A 27,961-nucleotide genomic window follows, 5' to 3' on the forward strand; every position below is an offset into this window, starting at 1 on the left:
TTTTTGATATAAATATGAACTTGATTGAACAAAACATGCATGTATTGTATAACATAATGTCCTAGGGTTGTCATCTGATGAAGATCATCAAAGGTGAGTGCTGCATTTAGCTGTCTTCTGGGTTTTGGTGACATTATATGCTGGCTTGAAAAATGGGTGTCTGATTATTTCTGGCTTGGTACTCTGCTGACATAATCTAATGTTTTGCTTTCGTTGTAAAGCCTTTTTGAAATCGGACAGTGTGGTTAGATTAACGAGAGTCTTGTCTTTAAATAGCTGTAAAATAGTCATATGTTTGAGAAATTGAAGTAATAGGATTTTTAAGGTTTTGAAAATCGCGCCACAGGCTGCCAGTGGCTGTTACGTAGGTAACCTAGCCCATAGAGGTTAACACAGGTGTGAGTGTTGACGAGGACAAGGCTGGAGATCACTCTGTCATGCTGACTGAGTTTGAATAACAGACTGGAAGCTTCAAAAGGAGGATGGTGCTTGGAATCATTGTTTTTCCTTCTGTCAACCATGGTTACCTGCAAGGAAACATGTACCGTCATCATTGCTTTGCACAAAAAGGGCTTCACGGGCAAGGATATTGCTGCCAGTAAGATTGCACCTAAATCCACCATTTATCAGGTCATCAAGAACTTCAAGGAGAGTGGTTCAATTGTTGTGAAGAAGGCTTCAGGGCGCCCAAGAAAGTCCAGCAAGCGCCAGGACTGTCTCCTAAAGTTAATTCAGCTGCAGGATCGGGGCACCATCAGTACAGAGCTTGCTCAGGAATGGCAGCAGGCAGGTGTGAGTGCATCTGAACGCACAGTGAAGCGAATATTTTTGGAGGATGGCCTGGTGTCAAGAAGGGCAGCAAAGAAGCCACTTTCTCTCCAGGAAAAACATCAGGGACAGACTGATATTTTGCAAAAGGTACAGGGATTGGACTGCTGAGGACTGGGGTAAAGTCATTTTCTCTGATGAATCCCCTTTCCGATTGTTTGGGGCATCCGGAAAAAAGCTTGTCCGGAGAAGACAAGGTGAACACTACCATCAGTCCTGTGTCATGCCAACAGTAAAGCATCCTGAGACCATTCATGTGTGGGGTTGCTTCTCAGCCAAGGGAGTGGGCTCACTCACAATTTTGCCTAAGAACACAGCCATGAATAAAGAATGGTAACAACACATCCTCCGAGAGAAACTTCTCCCAACCATCCAGGAACAGTTTGGTGACGAACGATGCATTTTCCAGCATGATGCAGCACCTTGCCATAAGGCAAAAGTGATAACTAAGTGGCTCAGGGAACAAAACATCTATATTTTGGGTCCATGGCCAGGAAACTCCCCAGACCTTAATCCCATTGAGAACTTGTGGTCAATCCTCAAAGAGGCGGGTGGACAAACAAACTCCAAGCATTGATTATGCAAGAATGGGCTGCCATCAGTCAGGATGTGGCCCAGAAGTTAATTGACAGCATGCCAGGGCGGATTGCAGAGGTCTTGAAAAAGAAGGGTCAGCACTGCAAATATTGACTCTTTGCATCAACTTCATGTAATTGTCAATAAAAGCCTTTGACACTTGTGAAATGCTTGTAATTATACTTTAGTATTCCATAGTAACATCTGACAAAAATATCTAAAGACACTGAAGCAGTAAACTTTGTGGAAATTAATATTTGTGTCATTCTCAAAACTTTTTGGCACAACTGTACATTGAGCCTGAAACAGGATACTTGTTATTTGGCCATTGGCCCAATTTTACTGCTATGAATTCTAATTGGGCAACCACAGGCTACGGGTTGGGTTATAAATTACATCCTGTCCCTTTGTTCTGTGGAGAGTCACTGAGGACAGGGAAGAATTAACGTCTCCCATCTACTTCCCAGCATAACAACTATATTTTTTCTCTTTGAATAAACCTATTTTTCTCCCTTTGATTTTCTTTGGGGTTGAAGAGTAAAATCAACTGCTAACACTGATCACTTGTCTTTCAATATAAAACGTGACCCCAGTCAATACACAGCTGGAATCAGTCGCTCCTGCTTTCTCCCGTTGTGCTATTTACAAACATGTGACTGGCTCAACTGTTCTGGGGAACTACGGTAAGCTTCATAATGAAAAATAATGTGGCGTGAAATGAAGAACGCAATCTGCTTTATCTCCTAACGTATTGCAAAAGTTGACAGCATGTATTTACTTAAAAACTAGCTACAAAAAAATAAAATGTATTTAAAAACTTCAGAGATAGTTTCAATGCTATTGCCTGTATTGAAAACCCACCCCGTGGCTACCCCAGCATACGGTATACTGCCCAAGCTTAAATGAGACTTGTTGAAAATCTCCCTACAAATGCACTTCATTCATCATTTCATCATTGGTTGGAGGAGAGAAGTGGCTCAGGAGCATTCCTGCACATCGATCATTTCATTATGTCACTCCTATTCTCTCCTCTACCCATCCTCGGTCTCACCTATTCTCTCCTCTACCCATCCTCGGTCACTCCTATTCTCTCCTCTACCCATCCTCGGTCTCTCCTATTCTCTCCTCTACCCATCCTCGGTCACTCCTATTCTCTCCTCTACCCATCCTCGGTCACTCCTATTCTCTCCTCCACCCATCCTCGGTCACTCCGATTCTCTCCTTTACCCATCCTCGGTCACTCCGATTCTCTCCTTTACCCATCCTCGGTCACTCCTATTCTCTCCTCCACCCATCCTCTGTCACTCCTATTCTCTCCTCTGATCATCATGTCCTTCTGTTATCACCCCATCCTTCTCTTCTATTCCTCTTCCCCCTCTCCTCTTCCCCCCCCCCTCCCTCTGGTGGTGTAGTACCTGTAGAAAAATCTCTCAAGAGGTCTCTCTGTAGTCCTCTGAGTGACATAAATCTTCCTCATACCGCTCTCCTCCACCCTCCCTTCGTCCCTCCTCCCTCATCCACCTCTCCTTCTCTCCGTACCTGTTGAAAGCTCTCTCTCAGGTGACTCTGGTCCTCTGGGTGACAGAACTCCAGGATATCTTTCCCCAGCAGATCCTACACAAGACAATGACACAATAAATACACACACATTAATAAAACTACACACTTCAGGTCAATTTCAAATCCTGAAATACATGTACAATATATTAATTTTGAAACTTTGTCAAATTCCTGGACAAAAAAACATTTTCAATGGAGATTCTGTATTGACAATGCCTTTTAGTCCAGGACTTAGGACAACAGGCCATACAGATCATACATCATTCAGACCCTTGGACTTGAGTCAATGGCCTTTTCTCAATTAATCTTTCTTCCATTCCTTGCATCCGCTCTCCCCGGCTCTTTCTCATTGCAGAAAAAGGTCTGAGGGGAGGGACCTTGGACCTTCTCCTCCAATACGATTAAGAAAGGGCTGAGGAGATTGAGGGCAGAGGATTTGAGATCGAGCCAGTGATACATATTTAAATCATTCTTCCTGTCATGGAGGGGAAAGAAATGAATGGTGTGCGGCCCAAATGGCACTCTATTCCTTGGCCTATTAGTGGACTACTTTTGACCAGGACCCATAGGGCAAAAACAAAAGTAGTGCATGCTTTAGGGTGCCATTTGGGGGGAAAAACGCTCTTCGTTAAACAAATCAAATCACATTTTATTGGTCACATACACATGGTTAGCAGATGTTAATGCGAGTGTAGCGAAATGCTTGTAGCGAAATGCAAACATCCTACATACACATAGCAGCTGCGCTGTAGACAATCATACATGATTATACATTAACAAGGTAAATCAATCACAAAAGAAACTCGCATCCTGCCAAGTGATCACTTTCTCATCCTAATAATGCGACTTTATGGCAGGAATCGGCCCATTTTCGCTAATCTGTTTCTGTAGTGTGAATGGCGTGGAAAGGAGAGGGGTGGACTGGGAGAGAACGCTATTTGACCAAAATTCCCAGATCTTCCTGAAGTCCCGGCTGTAAATGAACTGGAATCAGGATTGATTAACCAGGAAAATCGGGGAATGTGTAGAAAGTTATTAAAAAATGTCCAACCCTAAATGTTTAATGGATTGATCGGTCAACAGTCTGTCAGGTTTAAAATGTTGGTCTGTATTCTGGTGTAGGCTAAATTCAAGCGCTTCGGAAAAACACTATATGTGTACATGCTTTCTTTACACTGTAACTCTATCCTACAGTCTCAACCAACATCTGACCTATCAAGAGTCAGGCTGGGAAAATGGACAACACTTCAATCTTAAGTTATTGAAGCTTTAAATAACTTACAATAACTTAAAAGATAGTTGTCTGTGTTTACACTTGTAAGTCATCATGTTTAAGAGCTGCAGTTGGATTGTCATCTAAAAAGGCCCTACTGTAACTTGTGTCTGTAAACTCACATGTACGTACTAACACACTTCCAGACAGCGGTCTTACATTACAAGCCATCAAACAGGGGTCATCTCTCTTCATAAGGCAATATTAGGAACCAGGGTTTCTATAGCTTCTGTGAAAATGCATATGTCCCTTCCTCTCTTTCACTGCTGATCTAACATGGTGGGACAGCTGAAAACAAGGACTACTGGTACAGCCTGTCTCCTTGATCTGATCATCAGCTGGGCCAGAAGATTCTCTTCCTCAATAGAGAGCAGCGAATTCATACTAGGAAAGGACTATGACATCCTGGCATTTAAAGTCTACTTATTTCTTTTTTTCAATTATACATACTAAAAAACATACTATTGTTGCATACCCAAAAAAGCTATTTAGTACATACTTGGTGTTTCCCATAGATTATTTTCCAGGCAGTGCATAATGACCATGATGTCAACATTTCGGGCCTCTTCAATTTCAAATGAAATCTGCTGAACAGAATTCTCCAATGACAGGGGAAACACCGCCCCAAAACACTTTTTGTCATCTTTACATTTAACAGTCTGTGACATGGCATCGAACGAGCTGCTCCATTTCATCAAGGGGGGTAGGAAATCTATTAACAGGTTACATCCCTACTGACCACAGATGTGTTCCTCTTGATAAAATAACAGAATGCTTTGACGTGACCTCGCAGACCGTTTCAGGTAAACAGGTTATGTTTTGCAACATTATCGCAACATTTGTGATGAGTGGGCATGGAATTAGCGGCTCCAGTTCACCATAGGGGTTCTATTGTGAACTCTGACGAGTGGCATCACAGGCTGTTCCGGTTACGTTTCGCAATTTTTTAAATGTTTCGCATCATCGTGCCCTACTAAACGCGACCCTGATTGTGATAAGTAGGGGGAGGAACCAACCTGAGGCTGGTATCCAATCACGTTGATGCACCGCGGGTCCACGAAAGTGATGATGCCGTCTGAGTTGTGGCGCGACAGGAACTCCGTGGGAACCGTCAGGCCGTTCATATCCATGGAAACGGGAGAACTGGTCACCTAGGAGATGAGAGGGAACATGCCATCAATTAATTAATGAGTTAATAAAAACCTCAGGAAAATTGACTGATGAAACATTGTTACAAAGGTTTTGACAGACTTGCTGAAACTTTAAACATCCCCCCAATTGCTATTAGTGCATTTTTTCTCTTAACCTCTTGACTTTTCATCAGGTGGGAGATGTCTCTTTGGACATGGTCACATAAAACCTCAGGCCTCTTCACCTCCTAAAACATGCTGCCTAAGAATGTGAAGTTCCTCCCTTGCTACTTAAAAGCAGAGGAGAAGGATGAAGGGACCAGAGGGTTAGATATATGTGAGAGAGATTAAAGGATGGAGGGACCGGAGAGTTAGATATATGTGAGAGAGATTAAAGGATGGAGGGACCGGAGAGTTAGATATATGTGAGAGAGATTAAAGGGTGGAGGGACCGGAGAGTTAGATATATGTGAGAGAGATTAAAGGGTGGAGGGACCGGAGAGTTAGATATATGTGAGAGAGATTAAAGGGTGGAGGGACCGGAGAGTTAGATATATGTGAGAGAGATTAAAGGATGGAGGGACCGGAGAGTTAGATATATGTGAGAGAGATGAAAGGGTGGAGGGACCGGAGAGTTAGATATATGTGAGAGAGATGAAAGGGTGGAGGGACCGGAGAGTTAGATATATGTGAGAGAGATTAAAGGGTGGAGGGACCGGAGAGTTAGAGAGATTAAAGGATGGAGGGACAAGAGGGTTAGATATATGTGAGAGAGATTAAAGGGTGGAGGGACCGGAGAGTTAGAGAGATTAAAGGATGGAGGCACCAGAGAGTTAGATATATGTGAGAGAGATTAAAGGATGGCGGGACCGGAGAGTTAGATATATGTGAGAGAGATTAAAGGGTGGAGGGACCGGAGAGTTAGATATATGTGAGAGAGATTAAAGGGTGGAGGGACCGGAGAGTTAGATATATGTGAGAGAGATGAAAGGGTGGAGGGACCGGAGAGTTAGATATATGTGAGAGAGATTAAAGGGTGGAGGGACCGGAGAGTTAGAGAGATTAAAGGATGGAGGGACAAGAGGGTTAGATATATGTGAGAGAGATTAAAGGGTGGAGGGACCGGAGAGTTAGAGAGATTAAAGGATGGAGGCACCAGAGAGTTAGATATATGTGAGAGAGATTAAAGGATGGCGGGACCGGAGAGTTAGATATATGTGAGAGAGATTAAAGGATGGCGGGACCGGAGAGTTAGATATATGTGAGAGAGATTAAAGGATGGAGGGACCGGAGAGTTAGATATATGTGAGAGAGATTAAAGGGTGGAGGGACCGGAGAGTTAGATATATGTGAGAGAGATTAAAGGGTGGAGGGACCGGAGAGTTAGATATATGTGAGAGAGATGAAAGGGTGGAGGGACCGGAGAGTTAGATATATGTGAGAGAGATTAAAGGATGGAGGGACCGGAGAGTTAGATATATGTGAGAGAGATTAAAGGGTGGAGGGACCGGAGAGTTAGATATATGTGAGAGAGATTAAAGGATGGAGGGACCGGAGAGTTAGATATATGTGAGAGAGATTAAAGGATGGAGGGACCGGAGAGTTAGATATATGTGAGAGAGATGAAAGGGTGGAGGGACCGGAGAGTTAGATATATGTGAGAGAGATTAAAGGGTGGAGGGACCGGAGAGTTAGATATATGTGAGAGAGATTAAAGGATGGAGGGACCGGAGAGTTAGATATATGTGAGAGAGATTAAAGGGTGGAGGGACCGGAGAGTTAGATATATGTGAGAGAGATTAAAGGATGGAGGGACCGGAGAGTTAGATATATGTGAGAGAGATGAAAGGGTGGAGGGACCGGAGAGTTAGATATATGTGAGAGAGATGAAAGGATGGAGGGACCGGAGAGTTAGATATATGTGAGAGAGATTAAAGGGTGGAGGGACCGGAGAGTTAGATATATGTGAGAGAGATTAAAGGTGGCACTATGAAGTAGAAGGTAAAAAGCAGGAGGAGGATGGGAGTACTAGGAAGGTTATATTTGGAGCCTTCAGGGCCCTTATTCATAAAGCGTCTCATAGTGGGAGTGCTGATCTAGGATCAGGTTCCCCCTGTCCATTTAATCTAATTCATCAAGACCTAAGAAACTAAACTGATCCTCGATCAGCACTCCTACTCTGAGAAGCTGTATGAATACGGGGCACTTTTTCAGGAACATGTTTAATCTGTTGGGGCTAGGGGGCAGTATTTGCACGGCCGGATAAAAAACGTACCCGATTTAAACTGGTTACTACTCTTGCCCAGAAACGAGAATATGCATATAATTAGTAGATTTGGATAGAAAACACTCTAAAGTTTCTAAAACTGTTTGAATGGTGTCTGTGAGTATAACAGAACTCATATGGCAGGCCAAAACCTGAGAAGACTCCATACAGGAAGTGCCCTGTCTGACAATTTGTTCTCCTTCTGTGGCATCTCTATCAAAAATACAGCATCTCTGCTGTAACGTGCCATTTTCTAAGGGTTCCATTGGCTCTCAGAAGGCGCCAGAAAGTGGAATGACGTCTCTCCAGTCACTGGGCGAAAAACAGCAGGAGATTTTGTGAGTGGTCAGGCTGAGAACAGTGACACTGGAGATGCGCGTTCATGTGAATTCTCAATTTTTTTCTTTCAGCCTTTGAATGAATACAACGTCGCCCAGTTGGAATATTACCCTATTTTACGAGAAAAATAGCATAAAAATTGATTTTAAACAGCGTTTGACATGCTTCGAAGTACGGTAATGGAATATTTAGAATTTTTTTGTCACGAAATGCGCTCGCGCGTCACCCTTCGGATACGGACCTGAACGCATGAACAAAACGGAGGTATTTGAATATAACTATGGATTATTTGGAACCAAAACAACATTTGTTGTTGAAGTAGAAGTCCTGGGAGTGCATTCTGACGAAGAACAGCAAAGGTAATCCAATTTGTCTTATAGTAAATCTGAGTTTGGTGAGGGCCAAACTTGGTGTGTGTCAAATTAGCTAGCCGTGATGGCCGGGCTATGTACTCAGAATATTGCAAAATGTGCTTTCGCCGAAAAGCTATTTTAAAATCTGACACCGCGATTGCATAAAGGAGTTCTGTATCTATAATTCTTAAAATAATTGTTATGTATTTTGTGAACGTTAATCGTGAGTAATTTAGTAAATTCACCGGAAGTTTGCGGTGGGTATGCTAGTTCTGAACATCACATGCTAAAGTAAAAAGCTGTTTTTTTATATAAATATGAACTTGATTGAACAAAACATGCATGTATTGTATAACATAATGTCCTAGGAGTGTCATCTGATGAAGATCATCAAAGGTTAGTGCTGCATTTAGCTGTGGTTTTCGTTTTTGTGACATATATGCTTGCTTTGAAAATGGCTGTGTGATTATTTTTGGCAGGGTACTCTCCTGACATAATCTAATGTTTTGCTTTCGCTGTAAAGCCTTTTTGAAATCAATGTGGTTAGATTAACGAGAGTCTTGTCTTTAAAATGGTGTAAAATAGTCATATGTTTGAGAAATTGAAGTTATAGCATTTTTTAGGTATTTGTATTTCGCGCCACGCGATTCCACTGGCTGTTGACTAGGTGGGACGCAAATGTGTTGTGTTCAATTCTGTTCCCCCATTAGCTTCCGTTCAAGACACCAAAGGCCTGTTTCTTCCTAATGTCATCAGATCATATAAACATTAGATTTGTTGTAGCATGTGATGTGGTCTCATAAAGACTTCAGTTGTGTCCAAAAGCAAGGAGAGACGAAATCTGGATTACAATGTCCTGAAAACTGTCCCAAGCGGTTAATTGGCCCTGAAAACTGTCCCAAGTGGTTAATTGGCCCTGAAAACTGTCCCAAGTGGTTAATTGGTCCTGAAAACTGTCCCAAGTGGTTAATTGATCCTGAAAACTGTCCCAAGTGGTTAATTGGCCCTGAAAACTGTCCCAAGTGGTTAAATTGGCAGCGTTTGAGATACAGTAGAAAAGGTTTTATCAAAACTTAACAGAAAATATGAACTGTTTTGACCATTTAGCCAGATACTGTACATGTCTGGTGTGTCTTATGCACATGTAAGCACCCTTTACGTTTTCAAGCTAATTTCACACAATTCTACACATTTTGCAAGGGGTAGAGAATTGCTAGGCAGTTGTACAGCTAATGTCCTGCAATTTGACAATTGTTTTCATGTCTTATGTGTGTTTACATGATACCAGGGATCGAAGCCTGACGGAGTAAGCCGGGACACAGACTGCGGTCCACCAGTTGAGTATGGGGGGTATATGGGATACTATGAGGGGACAGTAGTGGTTCAACTCCCTCTAAAACATCAGAGAAATCTGGGAGCTGAGAAGGTTAAGGTAGGAGATGGTAGATGTTGGACACGGGAATAAGGGTTGAACTGGTTGAGTTATGGTAGGATGGGAAGAGGTCTTCAGTGCTCGTTCCACCTGTCTGCTCCATTACTGTAATCCTCCTATACTGATGCTCCCCGACAACCCCGTGCTCTCAGGTCACACCTTCTCATGCACAATATACACCCACCCAACCAGAGCATGTACACACACACACACACACACACACACACACACACACACACACACACACACACACACACACACACACACACACACACACACACGATGGTACCTGCAGTCTTCCGATGGCCACAAGGCAGTATTTACTGGTCTGTCCTGCCTCTGTGTCTTCTTCTGGTATGGTCATACCTGACATAGAGAGAAAGGAGGAGAGAAAAGAGAGAAAGATATTAAATACAAGAGAGAGATATCAAGATGACAGCTATCTAATAAAGTGCAAATGTGTGGTTTCAGATGTGAACTTTGTGTTGTTGAGGTGATTTCCAGCATGATGCTGTGTAGTCTAGTACCGTACCAGTGTGGTGTATATTTCCAGCCTGACACAGTGTAGTCTAGTACCGTACCAGTGTGGTGTATATTTCCAGCATGACACAGTGTAGTCTAGTACCGTACCAGTGTGGTGTATATTTCCAGCCTGACACAGTGTAGTCTAGTACCGTACCAGTGTGGTGTATATTTCCAGCCTGACACTGTGTAGTCTAATACCGTACCAGTGTGGTGTATATTTCCAGCCTGACACAGTGTAGTCTAGTACCGTACCAGTGTGGTGTATATTTCCAGCCTGACACAGTGTAGTCTAGTACCGTACCAGTGTGGTGTATATTTCCAGCATGACACTGTGTAGTCTAGGACCGTACCAGTGTGGTGTATATTTCCAGCATGAAACAGTGTAGTCTAGTACCGTACCAGTGTGGTGTATATTTCCAGCCTGACACAGTGTAGTCTAGTACCGTACCAGTGTGGTGTATATTTCCAGCCTGACACAGTGTAGTCTAATACCGTACCAGTGTGGTGTATATTTCCAGCCTGACACAGTGTAGTCTAGTACCGTACCAGTGTGGTGTATATTTCCAGCCTGACACTGTGTAGTCTAGGACCGTACCAGTGTGGTGTATATTTCCAGCATGACACTGTGTAGTCTAGGACCGTACCAGTGTGGTGTATATTTCCAGCCTGACACAGTGTAGTCTAGTACCGTACCAGTGTGGTGTATATTTCCAGCCTGACACAGTGTAGTCTAGGACCGTACCAGTGTGGTGTATATTTCCAGCATGACACTGTGTAGTCTAGGACCGTACCAGTGTGGTGTATATTTCCAGTAGAGGTCGACCGATTATGATTTTTCAGCGCCGATACCAATTATTGAAGTACCAAAAAAGCTGATGCCGATTAATCTGCCGATTTTTACATATATATTTGTAATGAAGACAATTACAACAATACACTTATTTTAACTTAATATAATACATAAATAAAATAAATGTAGTCTCAAATAAATAATGAAACATGTCCAATTAGGTTTAAATAATGCAAAAACACAGTGTTGGAGAAGAACGTAAAAGTGCAATATGTGCCATGTAAGAAAGCTAACGTTTAAGTTACTTGCTCAGAACATATGAAAGCTGGTGGTTCCTTTTAACATGAGTCTTCAATATTCCCAGTTAAGAAGTTTTAGGTTGTAGTTATTATAGGACTATTTCTCTCTATACCATTTGTATTTCATATACCTTTGACTATTGGATGTTCTAAGAGGTACTTTTGTATTGCCAGCCTAATCTCGGGAGTTGATAAGCTTGAAGTCACAAACAGCGCAATGCTTGAAGCACAGCTAAGAGCTGCTGGCAAATGCAGGAAAGTGCTGTTTGAATGAATGCTTACTAGCCTGCTGCTGCCTACCACCACTCAGTCAGAATTAGAATATAATAAATACACAGAAATACGAGCCTTAGGTCATTAATATGGTCAAATCCGGAAACTATGATTTCGAAAACCAAACGTTTATTCATTCAGTGAAATACGGAACCGTTCCGTATTTTATCTAACGGGCGGCAACCCTAAGTCTAAATATTGCTGTTACATTGCACAACCTTCAATGTTATGTCATAATTATGTACAATTCTGGCAAATTAATTAAGGTCTTTGTTAGGAAAAAATGGTCTTCACCATTGGTCTTCCAGGTGCTGCATATACCGTGACTCTGCTTGCACAGAACGCAAGAGAAGTGACACAAATAAATGTAAAAGAAAATCATGTTAGCAAGGCAATATTAACTAAATATGCATGTTTAAATAAATTTAAAAGAAATTCATGTTAGCAAGGCAATATTAACTAAATATGCATGTTTAAAAATGTAGTTGTGTATTGATTTTAGAGAAAGGCATTGATGTTTATGGTTAGGTACATTAGTGCAACGATAGTGCTTTTTTCGCGAATGCGCTTGTTAAATCATCACCCGTTTGGCGAAGTAGGCTGTGATTCAATGATAAATTAACAAGCACCGCATTGATTATTTGCAACGCAGGACAAGCTAGATAAACTAGTAATATCATCAACCATGTGTAGTTAACTAGTGATTATATTAAGATTGATTGTTTTTTATAAGATAAGTTTAATTCTAGCTAGCAATTTACCTTGGCTCCTTGCTGTAACAGGTGGTCAGCCTGCCACGCAGTCTCCTCATGGAGTGCAATGTAATCGGCGTTTAATCGCCGATTACCAATTGTTATGAAAACTTGAAATCGGCCCTAATTAATTGGCCATTCCGATTAATCGGTCGACCTCTAATTTTCAGCATGACACTGTGTAGTCTAGTACCGTACCAGTGTGCTGTACAAGCTGCTTTCTCCAGAACAGCTGAGGCGCAAGCAGATAAAACACACAAACACACACCCACACAAATCATCCGGAACAAATATCCAAAATCTCTTACTGCCAGTATCCATATTCATATACATCACAAAGGGAAGGAGGGAGAGGAGGGAAAGAGAATGAGCAAGAGAGAGTTTAAGTCTTCATTGATTTAAATGTTGATATCAGTTTCCCACAGTAATGAATTCCTTTCTTGTTTCCTTGACAACACAAAAACACCTATTAGTCATAATGAAGACTGTTCACAGGTCTCCCTCCCCCCTCCTCCCCTCCCCTCCCCTGCCCTTTCCTCTCCCCTCCAGTAGGGGATCAGTGTGTTTTTCTATCCGTTTGTCTTATTGTCTGTATAATTTTTCAAATGACAAATAAAAAAAAAAGTTAAAAATAAATAAATAACAAACAAGAGAATCTGTGTTGAGGACTTTTACATGCATAGTCAACCAACTAGCCAGCCACGTCAATGCAAGAAGTAGCCTGCGGCCCAAATGGCACTATATTCCCTGTATAGTGCACTACTTTTGACCAGAGCCATATGTGAATAAGGTGCCAATTGGGACACATCCGTCTAGATTCAATAATATACTCTAGATTCAATAATATACACAACTATCATTTTGATGTTCCATCCCAGCCATACCATCCATCCTACTACCTGACCTCTGTCCACTTTAGTCTCCCCAGGGCCTTTGTTCAGAAAGACACTCAGAGAAGGAGAGCTCATCTAGGATTTCCTTTTACATGGTCAGGGGAGGACCTGATCCTAGATCAGCACTCCTAATCTGAGATGCTTTCTGAACATGGACCCAGAAGAGCTGACATGAGACATAAGCTACATTCTACCAGTTCTTGTGCTGTTTTCGCGTGTGTGCACGCGGGTGATGCGTCTGATTTAGTACCTTAAGACTGATAGTGGGCGAGCGATAGACTGACAGTCCAGAACATTCCACTGGTCTATTTATGTCCCAGGAAGTTAAACATGTGTCAACGATTTCCACACACATGTGGCGTGTCCGTGTGATCGGGGATTCTGGGAATCATTCAGTATAGCCTCAAAGCAGTTGAAATACATTTCATACTGTGATGCTGAAAGTTGCTCCCCACCCCCCCATTTAGACACCTGGTTCTGAATCCCAAAACACTCATGGGAATTGCAGACAGAATTCCAGGCCGGGGGGTTGCGTGACTCTGTAAACACTTGAAAGAGTTGGAGTGTGTGTCAACGAGTGCATCCGAGGTCATGTGTGATCTCTGACCCCCATCCATCCTGGATGCCACGTGTGTGCATGTGTATGTGTGTGTATGCGTGTGTATGCGTTTGTGCATGTGTGCGTGTGTGTTCTGCTACCACCACTGTTGTCAATGTTTTGAATGGAAAACCCACACACTGCTAGCATCAACAAATCTATTAGTTGACCTAGTTAGGGAGATAAAAGGTTGTGTATGGTCAGTAGATACCTGCTGGGGGCCATGCTTTGATGTAGCCGGTACAGTGCACCACAGAGTACTGATCCTCTCCCTCCTTCGAGGGTCCCAGACCGTTCCTAGAAACAATCAGATTACACACACATTTAACAACACACACATTTAACAACACACACATTTAACAACACACACATTTAACAACACACACATTTAACAATACACACATTTAACAATACACACCAGGGTTTTTAATGGATCAATAATGGGCTTAGGTGGTGGGCGTGGCAGGTGTGCGTGAAAAATGCTATTTTTTAAAGCCAATTTCCTGCAATTCTATACATTTTCCCATGACGCTGAGAGAGAAATGTTGCAGTTTTAAAGCTAATTTCTATGCATTTTGTAATGGCTAATGCTGTGTTCTTTTGCTCAAACATAATAACAACATCAACACTGCTAAATTCATTGTGGAAATGTCAATTCTCCCTGACTGTCTAGCTTTTATTTTGGTGATTGTTAGTTGTCAAAGATTATATTATTAAAAAATATACACTGAGTGTACAAAACATTAGGAACACCAGCTCCTTCCATGACAGACTGACCAGGTGAATCCAGGTGAAAGCTATGATCCCTTATTGATGTCACTTGTTAAATCCACTTCAATCATTGTAGATGAAGGGGAGAAGACAGATTAAATAATTATTTTTAAACCTTGAGACATGTGCCATTCAGAGGGTGAATGGGCAAGACAAAACATTTAAGTGCCTTGCCTTATTATTTCACTGCCATACTGTGTTGGATATTGTCCAGCCATCTTGTCTCAAGAGGACCACAATGGAAATAAGTCCCAGACTTTATTGTGTGTTATCCTCCATGATTTTATTCATGTGCATGTATGGCTTTTAAGTTTAATGTGTGCTTGTTTTTAAAATGGTCGAATGAATAAACTAAACAAAAAAAACTTGGAATGGCGTATTGTAGTAGGTGCCAGGCGCACCGGTTTGAGTGTGTCAAGAACTGCAATGCTGCTGGGTTTTTCACACTCAACAGTTTCCCGTGTATCAAGAATGGTCCACCACCCAAAGAACATCCAGCCAACTTGACAACTGTGGGAAGCATTGGAGTAAACCTGGGCCAGCTTCCCTGTGGAACACTTGACACCATGCCCCGACGAATTGAGGCTGTTCTGAGGGCAAAAGGGGGTGCAACTCAATATTAGGAAGGTGTTCCTAATGTTTTGTACACTTTTTCTATATACAATGTTTGGACCGAAACAATTGTTATGCGGCCACCCAAGGATTTCAATGGCAGAAAAAACCCAACACACGTAAAGTTGCACATGTAAACATGAACGTACACACAAACAAGTTATCTTAGCCTGATGAAGGGAGATGGGGGGAGGATAGAAGAGGTAGAGAGAGGAGGAGAAGAACAGGGAGAAGATTTATCTGCTAGCCTGGTTCCTCTCTAGGTTTCTTCCTAGGTTCCTGCCTTTCTAGGGAGTTTCTCCTAGCCACAGTTTTCTACATCTACACTGCTTGCTCTGTGGGGTTTCAGGCTGGGTATCTGTAAAGCACTTTGTGACAACGGCTCAAATAAAAAGGGCTTTATAAAAATGTTTGATGTTAATTTGACGAGGTTAGTCTCAGATTTTTTCAAGACCTGGCCAAAATAGCAGCACACAAAGTTGCAGACACATTTACAACATAAAACACTACAGCAAGATAGTTTTGGAAAGTGTGGTGCAACTTCATTTTCCATCAGAGTGTTCAACCTAGCTTTAAACTCATTTAAAAAGGGACAAGCTCCTGTAATTTCAGGACCTGAAGCTTGTTCCAAGCGAAAGGTGCAGAGAACTGGAAAGCTTTTTCCCTAGCCCTGTACGGACCTTAGGCCCAATCAACAAAACACAGTCATGTGAGCGCAGGCCATAGTTTTCATTTGTCTGCTGGACAATGTAGTTACACAAGTCAAATGGGAGCTGTCGCAATATGGCCTTCTAAATAAAAACATTCCAATGATCTAATCTCTGAAGAGCTAAATCATTGGTACGTTTATTTATTTCTAAGGCCATATTGAGACAGGGGAGAAGAACATCTAGTAAAAAAAGAAAGGTATGAATAGTAAAGTGAGAGCTGACGTCTGTTTGTCTCACCTGTATCTCTTCCTCATGTTGGACAGTCGGTTGAGAGAGATGTGGTCCAGTGGGGTGCTGCCACATCTGACGAGGAACACACAGGGTACATCAGAGATCAACTAGATTCAGACACGGGACGATCTTTGAGAAACACACAGGACACTATACATCAGAGATCATTAACTAGATTCAGACACGGGACGATCTTTGAGAAACACACAGGGTACTATACATCAGAGATCAACAACTAGATTCAGACACGGGACGATCTTTGAGAAACACACAGGACACTATACATCAGAGATCATTAACTAGATTCAGACACGGGACGATCTTTGAGAAACACACAGGACACTATACATCAGAGATCAACTAGATTCAGACACGGGACGATCTTTGAGAAACACACAGGACACTATACATCAGAGATCAACTAGATTCAGACACGGGACACTATACATCAGAGATCATTAACTAGATTCAGACACGGGACGATCTTTGAGAAACACACAGGACACTATACATCAGAGATCAACTAGATTCAGACACGGGACGATCTTTGAGAAACACACAGGGTACTATACATCAGAGATCAACTAGATTCAGACACGGGACGATCTTTGAGAAACACACAGGACACTATACATCAGAGATCATTAACTAGATTCAGACAGGGGACGATCTTTGAGAAACACACAGGACACTATACATCAGAGATCATTAACTAGATTCAGACACGGGACGATCTTTGAGAAACACACAGGACACTATACATCAGAGATCAACTAGATTCAGACACGGGACGATCTTTGAGAAACACACAGGACACTATACATCAGAGATCAACTAGATTCAGACACGGGACGATCTTTGAGAAACACACAGGACACTATACATCAGAGATCAACTAGATTCAGACACGGGACGATCTTTGAGAAACACACAGGACACTATACATCAGAGATCAACTAGATTCAGACACGGGACGATCTTTGAGAAACACACAGGACACTATACATCAGAGATCAACTAGATTCAGACACGGGACGATCTTTGAGAAACACACAGGACACTATACATCAGAGATCAACTAGATTCAGACACGGGACGATCTTTTCTTGAGCGGATGCTCAGGGGGTCGGAACATAATTACATAATTTGTAGACTGCATATTTGACAAGAAGAATATTTGACCAAAACAATAATTTCAAACCTCACATTTGTATATGATCACATCTCTCTCTGGTATGCGTGGGAATACTTTGGAACAGATTTCCAAAATGTACATCACTTGGAGCTGACTGTTTTTACAATCATGTCAATTCTTTGTTGCTACGGATACTTGGGGGCAAATAAAATCACCCGCAAGTTGGGGAACCCTGCTATACGTCATACATACAATGGTACCTCTGGGCCCCCCCCCACACACACACAGTCAAGCAGAAACAGACAGACACAAACACAGAGAAAGGAACGGAGTGGGAGGAGACAGAGACTAATGTTAATCAGAGAGATGTTTAGACCAGAGAGCTAGAACACATGAGCTGCTGAACTGGGGACATGTCAACCCACAGCACTGATGAGGTGTATGGACCATAAACCAGAACACACACACGCACACGCACACACACGCACACACACACACACACACACACACACAGAGAACAAATAACCAGTGCCTGACATTATATAATGTACTGTTATGTTCGCTGTGTGAGACGACGGATGCAGGACAAATTGCACCCTATTCCCTATATAGCGTACTACTTTAGACCAGAGCCCTATGAACTATATAGGGAATAGGGTGCCATTTAGAACACAGGCATGGTGAGTGTTATTGGAAAAATCTTGTTTGGTGTGTTGCCATGTTGCTGTGGATAGGATTCTCCTCAATGAGAACAATACATTTGAAATCTGAACCTGCTTTTTTTGTGTGTGTGTGTGTGTGTGTGTGTGTGTGTGTGTGTGTGTGTGTGTTTTCATGTCTGCTAAATGACAAGTGTACTGATTAGATGACTGCATAGAAATGGAGAGGGAAAACAACATGTACTGTTGGACCAGGTCTCTCTTACAGAACAGACTGTATCTCACAGAGACCTGAGGACCTGGATAAAGGAAGTTTAAAAGAAGCAGAAAAAGAGATTTATGGACAGTGATGTCAGCTTTAACTGCTGTAACCAAGTCTACACAGTCTCACATTATGGAAACCAAGATGGAAGCCATTTGACATGTGAGTTTCTTTCAGCCGGTGAGTCAGGTATCATTGAGAGCAGAGAGGAGGGACAACCTGGGTTTTTCCACTGATCAACAAAAGGTTCAAGAGGACATCATCTTCTGCCCTTCTGGAGTTAGCTAATATTAGCTTCCCTGAAATGACGTTGAAGAATGAACAATTCCTTTCCACTTGGTTGCATGGCATGCTGTTCGGGGATCTGTGTGTGTGTTGTGTATTCTCAGCTGTGGTCACCGCAGAGTGCAGACAGTCATCCCTGCATGCTGTTTTCAATTTGCCAAGCGGCCTAAATAGCAAAAGGAACAAAAGACACACACACATTCCAGTCGTCCTAACAAAGCGTGATTAGCATCTGTGTAATGTGAGTGAAGCAGACAACAAACATCTCTGTGCTAACGAAGCTTTACGCACGCCAGGCCGCATCGGAAACAACGGGAAACACGTGTCGGTGGTCTGGGTTTTTTAAAACCCGCTCCAGTCAAACGGTCAAGTTCAAAAACATTCGGTCATTCTGTGGGCATTAGAGGAACCGGTTTGTAAACATCCTGAGAATGAAATAAACAAAAGTAGCGCTCAGGGTTGAAGCGAGTGGGAGGGGGCGGTGGTGCATGACACAAACACACCCACCCAGGGGGGATTCTAAACTGGATTCCCAACCTTATGGATTCCTGATTATTGAAATATCTGCAGCAGGATAGGTCATACATAAATGACGTGTGAGCTATGGAAGCATCCATCACTTTAACCAATGGTGTCTTCACTTCATCTTGGGGATAGAAAGCATATGGCTCGATGGCCGCGGGGGGAAAGCATATGGCTCGATGGCCGCGGGGGGAAAGCATATGGCTCGATGGCCGCGGGGGGAAAGCATATGGCTCGATGGCGCGGGGGAAAGCATATGGCTCGATGGCCGGCGGGGGAAAGCATATGGCTCGATGGCGCGGGGGGAAAGCATATGGCTCGATGGCCGCGGGGGGAAAGCATATGGTTCGATGGCCGCGGGGGGAAAGCATATGGCTCGATGGCCGCGGGGGGAAAGCATATGGTTCGATGGCCGCGGGGGGAAAGCATATGGTTCGATGGCCGCGGGGGGGTGAAATAGATTATGGCTACACACTCATCACAGTCTACGTCCCAAATGACACCCTATTCCCTATATAGTGCACTCTATGGGTCCTGGTCAGAAGTAGTGCACTATATAGGGAATAGGATGCCATTTGGGATGCAGAACGCATCTCCCAGGCAGGTGTGAACCAAAGACTGGATGATTGCTGATGTAGGGAGACGAAGGTATCTACATATCAGAGAAGACTAAGTTTTAAAGGATGGACGAGTCCTATTGGGAGTGAGTTTACAACACAGGTGTTCATCACTTTAAATCCCCCGCAGATGGAGAGATGGATCCAGTTGATATATTGTACGTGCACACTAGCACACACACAGACAGAGACACACACAGACAGAGACACACACCTCATTCTGCAGATGAAGGATCGTCTGGAGCCCATGCACATCCTCATAGAAGACTGTTGCCCCTCTTTCTTCACTGTTCCTGTCTTCAGGTCCAGGATACGCCCTGAGACAGAGAAAAGAACATGAGATGAGACACACACACACACACACACACACACACACACACACACACACACACACACACACACACACACACACACACACACACACACACACACACACACACACACACACACACACACACACACACACACACACACACAGCCTTGCGGCATCCTGAGGTTCGGGAGTAGAGCTGCACCACCGTTTCCGTCTGGGACAGAACATTTTTGTTCATTTTATATTTACGTCATTTAGCAGACGCTCTTATCTAGAGCGACTTACAAATTGGTGCATTCACCTTATGATATCCAGTGGAACAACCACTTTACAATAGTACATCTATATCTTTTTTTGGGGGGGGGGGGGGTTAGAAGGATTACTTAATCCTATCCCAGGTATTCCTTAAAGAGGTGGGGTTTCAGGTGTCTCCGGAAGGTGGTGATTGACTCGTCAGTGTATCGCTCCCTCGTTTCTCATTAAGTGTTTGGAGAGGAAAAACAATATAATTCCTGATATTTAGCCTAATGTAATAAATGGAGAGAATGTCTCTTCCTTTTCTCTCCCTCTGTCTGTCTTCCTCTTCACCCCATTTAGACTATTAGCTGCATCATTACTGACTAGTCTGTAGGAAAAACATGTCTACAGTAATTCCAGACAAATAAGCTTTGTGTGTGTGTGTGTGTGTGTGTGTGTCCTGCAGCGATCCATTCCAGCTGACCCCAGTGTTTTTATTCCAGAGGAATTCCTCCTCCACACACACAGTCAGTCTGAGCTGCGTTGCAACTAATTTGTTTGTTAGATGACTGGGGGCTTAGATCATGCTAACAGCTATCGAGTTAGCTAGCGCCAGCCAGAGGTTATTCAGCAGGACAAGGAGCGGATTCAAGCCACACACACACACACACACACACACACACACACACACACACACACACACACACACACAAAAACGAGTATGAGCGAGCACACACACACAACACATCGTACTCTCCACAATTCACATTCCAGCTATAGACTACACAACAGGCCAATTCAAGGCCGGGGGGGCATTTGACAAGGAATGTTGATGACAGGTGGGGGGTTTAATGTTGAAACTGGACATATGGACAACCTGCCAGTAACATTAGTGTAATGAATGCAGCATTAGACAATGTTAACTCTGCTGCCTCCCAAAGCATTGATGTGGTCATCTATACTGTTCTATTATTGCAGTGGATCCTCAAGGGAGGGAGGCGGCCAGTGTTTGACCCCAGCTAAAGGCTGGATTGTAGTTTTGGCTATAGTCTTGTATTGGAGAGGATACAAGGATCTCAGCTCCCCCTCTTCCTGAGACTGACCCCTGAAGGCTGAAAGAGAGCTCTGGACGAATACAACCCGTCTTAGCACGGACATTGCCATTGAAGGTTTCCACCATTTTAAAGTACGAGATGAGACCTCTTTCTACCTCTATGGACTGACCACTATGTTTAGATAAAGACATTATCTCCCTGGGGCTCTGGGTTTTGAACGTGTTGATAAGCTTTACCACATGTATCTCCTAGGGTCTTTCTCATGGATTGTTGACAGGTTTTCAAGCTCCATTGGTTCGAGTAAAAAAAACAAATAAAAAAAAACACTGCTCTGAAACACTTCTCTAAAACCCGCATGCACAGGTTATTTACCATTATAAACTGGGTGGTTTGAGTCCTGAATTGTGATTGGCTGACAGCCGTATACAACGGGTATGATAAAACATGTATATTTACTGCTCGAATTATGTTGGTAACCAGTTTATATGCGACCAATATACCACGGCTAAGGGCTGTGTCCAGGCACTCCAGGCACTCTGCGTTGCATCGTGCATAAGAACAGCCCTTAACCATGATATATTGGCCATATGCCACTCCTCGGGCCTTATTACTTAACCTGTTTGGGATAGGGGGCAGTATTTTCACGGCCGGATAAAAAACATACCCGATTTAATCTGGTTACTACTCCTGCCCAAAAACTAGAATATGCATATAATAGCATATAATATATTTGGATAGAAAACACTCTAAAGTTTCTAAAACTGTTTGAATGGTGTCTGTGAGTATAACAGAACTCATATGGCAGGCCAAAACCTGAGAAGACTCCATACAGGAAGTGCCCTGTCTGACAATTTGTTGTCCTTCTGTAGCATCTCTATCGAAAATACAGCATCTGTGCTGTAACGCGACATTTTCTATGGCTTCCATTGGCTCTCAGAAGGCGCCAGAAAGTGTAATGGGGTGTCTGCTGTCTCTGGGCGAAGAACAGCAGAAGAATTTGTTAGTGGTCAGCCTGGGAACAGTGAGACTGAGAGGCGCGTTCACAAGAATTCTCCATTTTTTTCTTTCAGCCTTTGAATGAATACAACGTCGCCCGGTTGGAATATTATCGCTATTTTACGAGAAAAATAGCATTAAAATTGATTTTAAAAAGCGTTTGACATGCTTCGAAGTACGGTAATGAAATATTTTGATTTTTATGTCACGAAATACGCTCGCGCGCACGAACAAAACGGAGCTATTTGAATATAACTATGGATTATTTGGAACCAAAACAACATTTGTTGTTGAAGTAGAAGTCCTGGGAGTGCATTCTGACGAAGAACAGCAAAGGTAATGCAATTTTTCTAATAGTAAATCTGAGTTTGGTGAGGGCCAAACTTGGTGGGTGTCAAAATAGCTAGCCATGATGGCCGGGCTATGTACTCAGAATATTGCAAAATGTGCTTTCGCCGAAAAGCTATTTTAAAATCTGACACCGCGATTGCATAAAGGAGTTCTGTATCTATAGTTCTTAAAATAATTGTTATGTATTTTGTGAACGTTTATCATGAGTAATTTAGTAAATTCACCGTAAGTTTGCGGTGGGTATGCTAGTTCTGAACATCACATGCTAATGTAAAAAGCTTGTTTTTGATATAAATGTGAACTTGATTGAACAAAACATGCATGTATTGTATAACATAATGTCCTAGGAGTGTCATCTGATGAAGATCATCAAAGGTTAGTGCTGCATTTAGCTGTGGTTTTGGTTTTTGTGACATATATGCTTGCTTTGAAAATGGCTGTGTGATTATTTATGGCAGGGTACTCTCCTGACATAATCTAATGTTTTGCTTTCGCTGTAAAGCCTTTTTGAAATCGGACAATGTGGTTCGATTAACGAGAGTCTTGTCTTTAAAATGGTGTAAAATAGTCATATGTTTGAGAAATTGAAGTTATAGCATTTTTTAGGTATTTGTATTTCGCGCCACGCTCTACCATTGGATATCCGCTAGCGGAACGTCTGTCCCTAAAAGGTTCATTATTACCATGGTTTACCATGAAGAGGATGGAGACAAGAGAGAAAGGAGATTATGTTATTTACCAGTATTATAACCATGAAGAGGATGGAGACAGGAGATGAGGTTATTTACCAGTATTATTACCATGGAGAGGATGGAGACTAGGTTATTTACCAGTATTATTACCATGAAGAGGATGGAGACAGGAGATTATGTTATTTATCAGTATTATTACCATGAAGAGGATGGAGACAGGAGATGAGGTTATTTACCAGTATTATTACCATGAAGAGGATGGAGACAGGAGATTATGTTATTTACCAGTATTATTACCATGAAGAGGATGGAGACAGGAGATTAGGTTATTTACCTGTATTATTACCATGAAGAGGATGGAGACAGGAGATGAGGTTATTTACCAGTATTATTAACATGGAGAGGATGGAGTCAGGAGATGAGGTTATTTACCAGTATTATTACCATGGTTAACCATGGAGAGGATGGAGACAGGAGATTAGGTTATTTACCAGTATTATTACCATGAAGAGGATGGAGACAGGAGATGAGGTTATTTACCAGTATTATTACCATGAAGAGGATGGAGACAGGAGATTAGGTTATTTACCAGTATTATTACCATGGAGACAGGAGATGAGGTTATTTACCAGTATTATTACCATGGAGAGGATGGAGACAGGAGATGAGGTTATTTACCTGTATTATTACCATGGTTTACCATGGAGAGGATGGAGACAGGAGATTAGGTTATTTACCAGTATTATTACCATGAAGAGGATGGAGACAGGAGATGAGGTTATTTACCAGTATTATTACCATGAAGAGGATGGAGACAGGAGATGAGGTTATTTACCAGTATTATTACCATGAAGAGGATGGAGACAGGAGATGAGGTTATTTACCAGTATTATTACCATGGTTTACCATGAAGAGGATAGAGACAGGAGATGAGGTTATTTACCTGTATTATTACCATGAAGAGGATGGAGACAGGAGATGAGGTTATTTACCAGTATTATTACCATGAAGAGGATGGAGACAGGAGATTATGTTATTTATCAGTATTATTACCATGAAGAGGATGGAGACAGGAGATGAGGTTATTTACCTGTATTATTACCATGGAGAGGATGGAGACTAGGTTATTTACCAGTATTATTACCATGAAGAGGATGGAGACAGGAGATGAGGTTATTTACCTGTATTATTACCATGAAGAGGATGGAGACAGGAGAGTAGAGGTATGTTTCCCAAACAAAAAACCAGACCAGGAACACATTGGCTACATCATGTTATTTCCCCTGAGAGATCAACACACCCCCACACACTAAGACACCAACAAGTGCAAACAAGTTTGTTTGTGTGAGAGTGAGTTTCATCTGCTGTGTTTGTGTGACCTCATGTTCTAACTGACGGAGGTTAGGCTTGGCTGGGCTTCCAGGACAGCAGAGAACAGGCGACAGGAGAGAAGTTATCACACACACAGGGCTTGGGTTTCGGTAAATGACTTAACGAGGAGATAGTTTAATCAGTGAATTCCCAGGCTTGTCTGGAGGAGATGACTAACATGTTCTCTTGTTAGCAGGAAAGCTGGGGGGCTAGCTGCTGTGTGTGTGTGTGTGTGTGTGTGTGTGTGTGTGTGTGTGTGTGTGTGTGTGAAGCTATCCTCTGCTTCTCTCCATCTGTCAGTTGAGCACAACAGGTAAAGTTTATCCTGGAACTAATTCCATGTGAAACACTGCAGGGTAGAGGGAGAAGAAAAACACTGCTGCACATGTCTGGACACCATCAGCTGTGTTAGTGTGTTGATTTGTGTTGAGCTCCCGTTTATATAGTGTGTGTGTGTGTGTGTGTGTGTGTGTGTGTGTGTGTGTGTGTGTGTGTGTGTGTGTGTGTGATCCCCATTGGTCAGGGATGGTCTCCACTTAGTGATGATTTCAGGGAAACCGAGAGGAAATGAAGGGATCATGCAGACATTTGTAGACTGTGTGTGATGTGTGTGTGTGTGTGTTGATATGTGTGTGTGTGTACGCCAACTACCATCCAGTCCAAAAACCATGTGTTTCTATGTGTAGTGCTAGGGGTTGTTTAAGGTCTAGGTGCGCCACACACACAAAAGGAATGTGCGGTATGTGCTATCAAACCATGTGTGTCTATGGAGTGTGACACTCAAAGGAGATAAGATAAAGCAGTGACAGGCCACTGAAGTCCTCAACAGCTGCCATGTCACTGCTGCTTCTACTGGTCGACTTTCAGTGAAAGAGTCAGATTTTGAAAACCAGGGTCAATCGAGAGAAAATGACAAACAAAATAAAAAATACAAAAAGATTAAATAAAATCGGGATGGTAAAAAGTTTTCAGTGTAAACTTAAAACAACTATTACCAGATATAAAGTAAGTAGGAAAGATAATGGACCTATATATATTTAAATAATATTATCTTTGAGAACTAACAATCATCAAAATAAAAACTAGATAGTCAGAAAGAATCTAAAATTCTCAATGTCATGGCACGGTGCCTCTACTGATTTTGTTATAATGTTTGAGTCATAAGAACAAGACATAAGCCATGGCAAAATGTGTAGAATTGTAAGAAATTAGCTTTAAAACAGCAAAAACACCAACACTTTGCCACTGCTGTTAAAACAAATCTTAGGGGAAACACTGAATACAGATTTGTTTTTCCTTTGCAAAACGTTTTACTACGGTTTGCAATTCAACACAACCCAGGTGTGAAAACTCTGTCATTGTTCCATCTCTGAATGGCCAGGGGATACACAACAATGATGGAATGATAACCAGGCACAGATGAATGTGCCTGGCTGGCAACCAAGCATCCTCTCTCACTTAGCAACCACAGCTACCTGTAGTCAAATGACCAAAATAACAACATAGTTCATAGTTCCAGGGACCATAGTTACGGCATCGATTAGCCCTATGGCTTAGACCTTTTGGAACATAGATAGCAGCCGATAGGATTTATGCAGTAAGGTACACTATGCAGAAATCGCTCCGCCATTTCCTGGATGCTAAAATTCAAATAGTTTGCCTAATTTCAGTTTGTGACAAAACGAGCAAGTATAGTGTAGAGAATCATTGTACAATCTAAACCTCTGAAATATATTTTCTATAACAAAAAATATTGTATTTTCAGCTGTTTAAAGCTGGTTAAAGACGCAAAAACAAAACATAAGAACGGCAAGCATAGAAATAGTGCACATAGAACAGGTCTACTGCTTCTTAGACTTGCTTTAAATGAGATCTATAACTCAGATTTCTATGTGAATTTGGTCAGGTCGCCCAAAAAGTTACATATTGCAGCTTTAATGTCAAGGAATGATGAACACAGACGATTGTTGAAGATATACCTGATCACGTCCTAATATGGGGAACAACTATTGTTACAGGAAATCAAACTGTGCATGCCTAGGTCGTGTTACCACTGGTTTAACTCAAGAGTTTAGATCAAGACCCACCAACTACATAGAGTTCAGTTGCTGCCGACTGCTAAACAATAGCTTCCCATGCAAAGTAGTAGTACAATCATCATTTACAGAGAAGTGAGGTTTAGAAGTTTGTTATACACATAATATTTAGTCATGGTTCTGGAAGAGCAGAGCCAGCTGTCTTGACTTGGTTGGTTTCACACACACACACACACACACACACACACACACACACACACACACACACACACACACACACACACACACACACACACACACACACACACACACCAGGGTTTCCATTAGTTGGTAATATGAAAAGCAGATAAATAAAACTGGCGCCGGCCAATTATCGGGAATAAAACAACATAGCAAAATAATGGTTGTTAGCCTGTTCATTGATGGAAATACCAGTTGACATTTCACCTATAAGTGTTTATTTTGTTTGGAGGGGGGTTAGATCAGCTTAAAAACTGCAGATAGAATGTAGCTTCCATACATGTAATTGTCTGCATCATTTCAAATCCGCCACATATTTTTATTGTATATATATTTTTTTATTATAACCACACACACACAGTACTAGTCAAAATTTTGGACACACCTATTCATTCAAGGGTTTTTCTTTATTTTTATTATTTTCTACATTGCAGAATAATAGCAAAGACATCAAGACTATGAAATAACACAAATGGAATTATGCAGTAACCAAAAATATATTTTATATTTGAGATTCTTCAAAGTAGCCACCTTTTGCCTTGATGACAGCTTTGCACACTCTTGGCATTCTCTCAACCAGCTTCACCTGGAATGCTTTTCAAACAGTCTTGAAGGAGTTCCCACATGCTGAGCACTTCTTGTCTGCTTTTCCTTCACTCTGCAGTCCAACTCATCCCAAACCATCTCAAATGGGTTGAGGTCAGGTGATTGTGGAGGCCAGGTCATCTGATGCAGCACTCTCCTTCTTGGTCAAATAGCCCTTACACAGCCTGGAGGTGAGTTTTGGGTCATTGTCCTGATGAAAAACAAATGATAGTCCCACTGATGGAGTATCGCTGCAGAATGCTTTGGTAGCCATGCAGGTTAAGTGTGCCTTGAATTCCAAATAAATCACTGAGTGTCACCAGCAAAGCACCCCCACACCATCACACCTCCTCCTCCATGCTTCACGGTGGGAACCACACATACGGCGATCATC

General features: G+C 42.2%; 1 protein-coding gene across 8 annotated transcripts in view; it reads right to left on the reverse strand.

The window, feature by feature from the left end:
• LOC106587844 (aryl hydrocarbon receptor nuclear translocator 2) overlaps window positions 1-27,961 on the reverse strand; it is a 112,169-nt gene that overhangs the window by 42,849 nt on the left and 41,359 nt on the right. For all 8 annotated transcript variants that reach the window (XM_045708576.1, XM_045708572.1, XM_045708571.1 and 5 more), the window contains 6 exons: window positions 19,906-20,008; window positions 16,218-16,283; window positions 14,099-14,184; window positions 10,047-10,123; window positions 5,254-5,388; window positions 2,944-3,018 (listed from right to left, as the gene is read on the reverse strand). In XM_045708576.1, the coding sequence (XP_045564532.1) occupies window positions 2,944-3,018; window positions 5,254-5,388; window positions 10,047-10,123; window positions 14,099-14,184; window positions 16,218-16,283; window positions 19,906-20,008 (542 nt within the window). The remainder of the gene's footprint in view (window positions 1-2,943; window positions 3,019-5,253; window positions 5,389-10,046; window positions 10,124-14,098; window positions 14,185-16,217; window positions 16,284-19,905; window positions 20,009-27,961) is intronic.

The sequence above is a fragment of the Salmo salar genome, chromosome ssa26, assembly GCF_905237065.1.
Source record: "Salmo salar chromosome ssa26, Ssal_v3.1, whole genome shotgun sequence".
Lineage (NCBI taxonomy): Eukaryota > Metazoa > Chordata > Actinopteri > Salmoniformes > Salmonidae > Salmo > Salmo salar.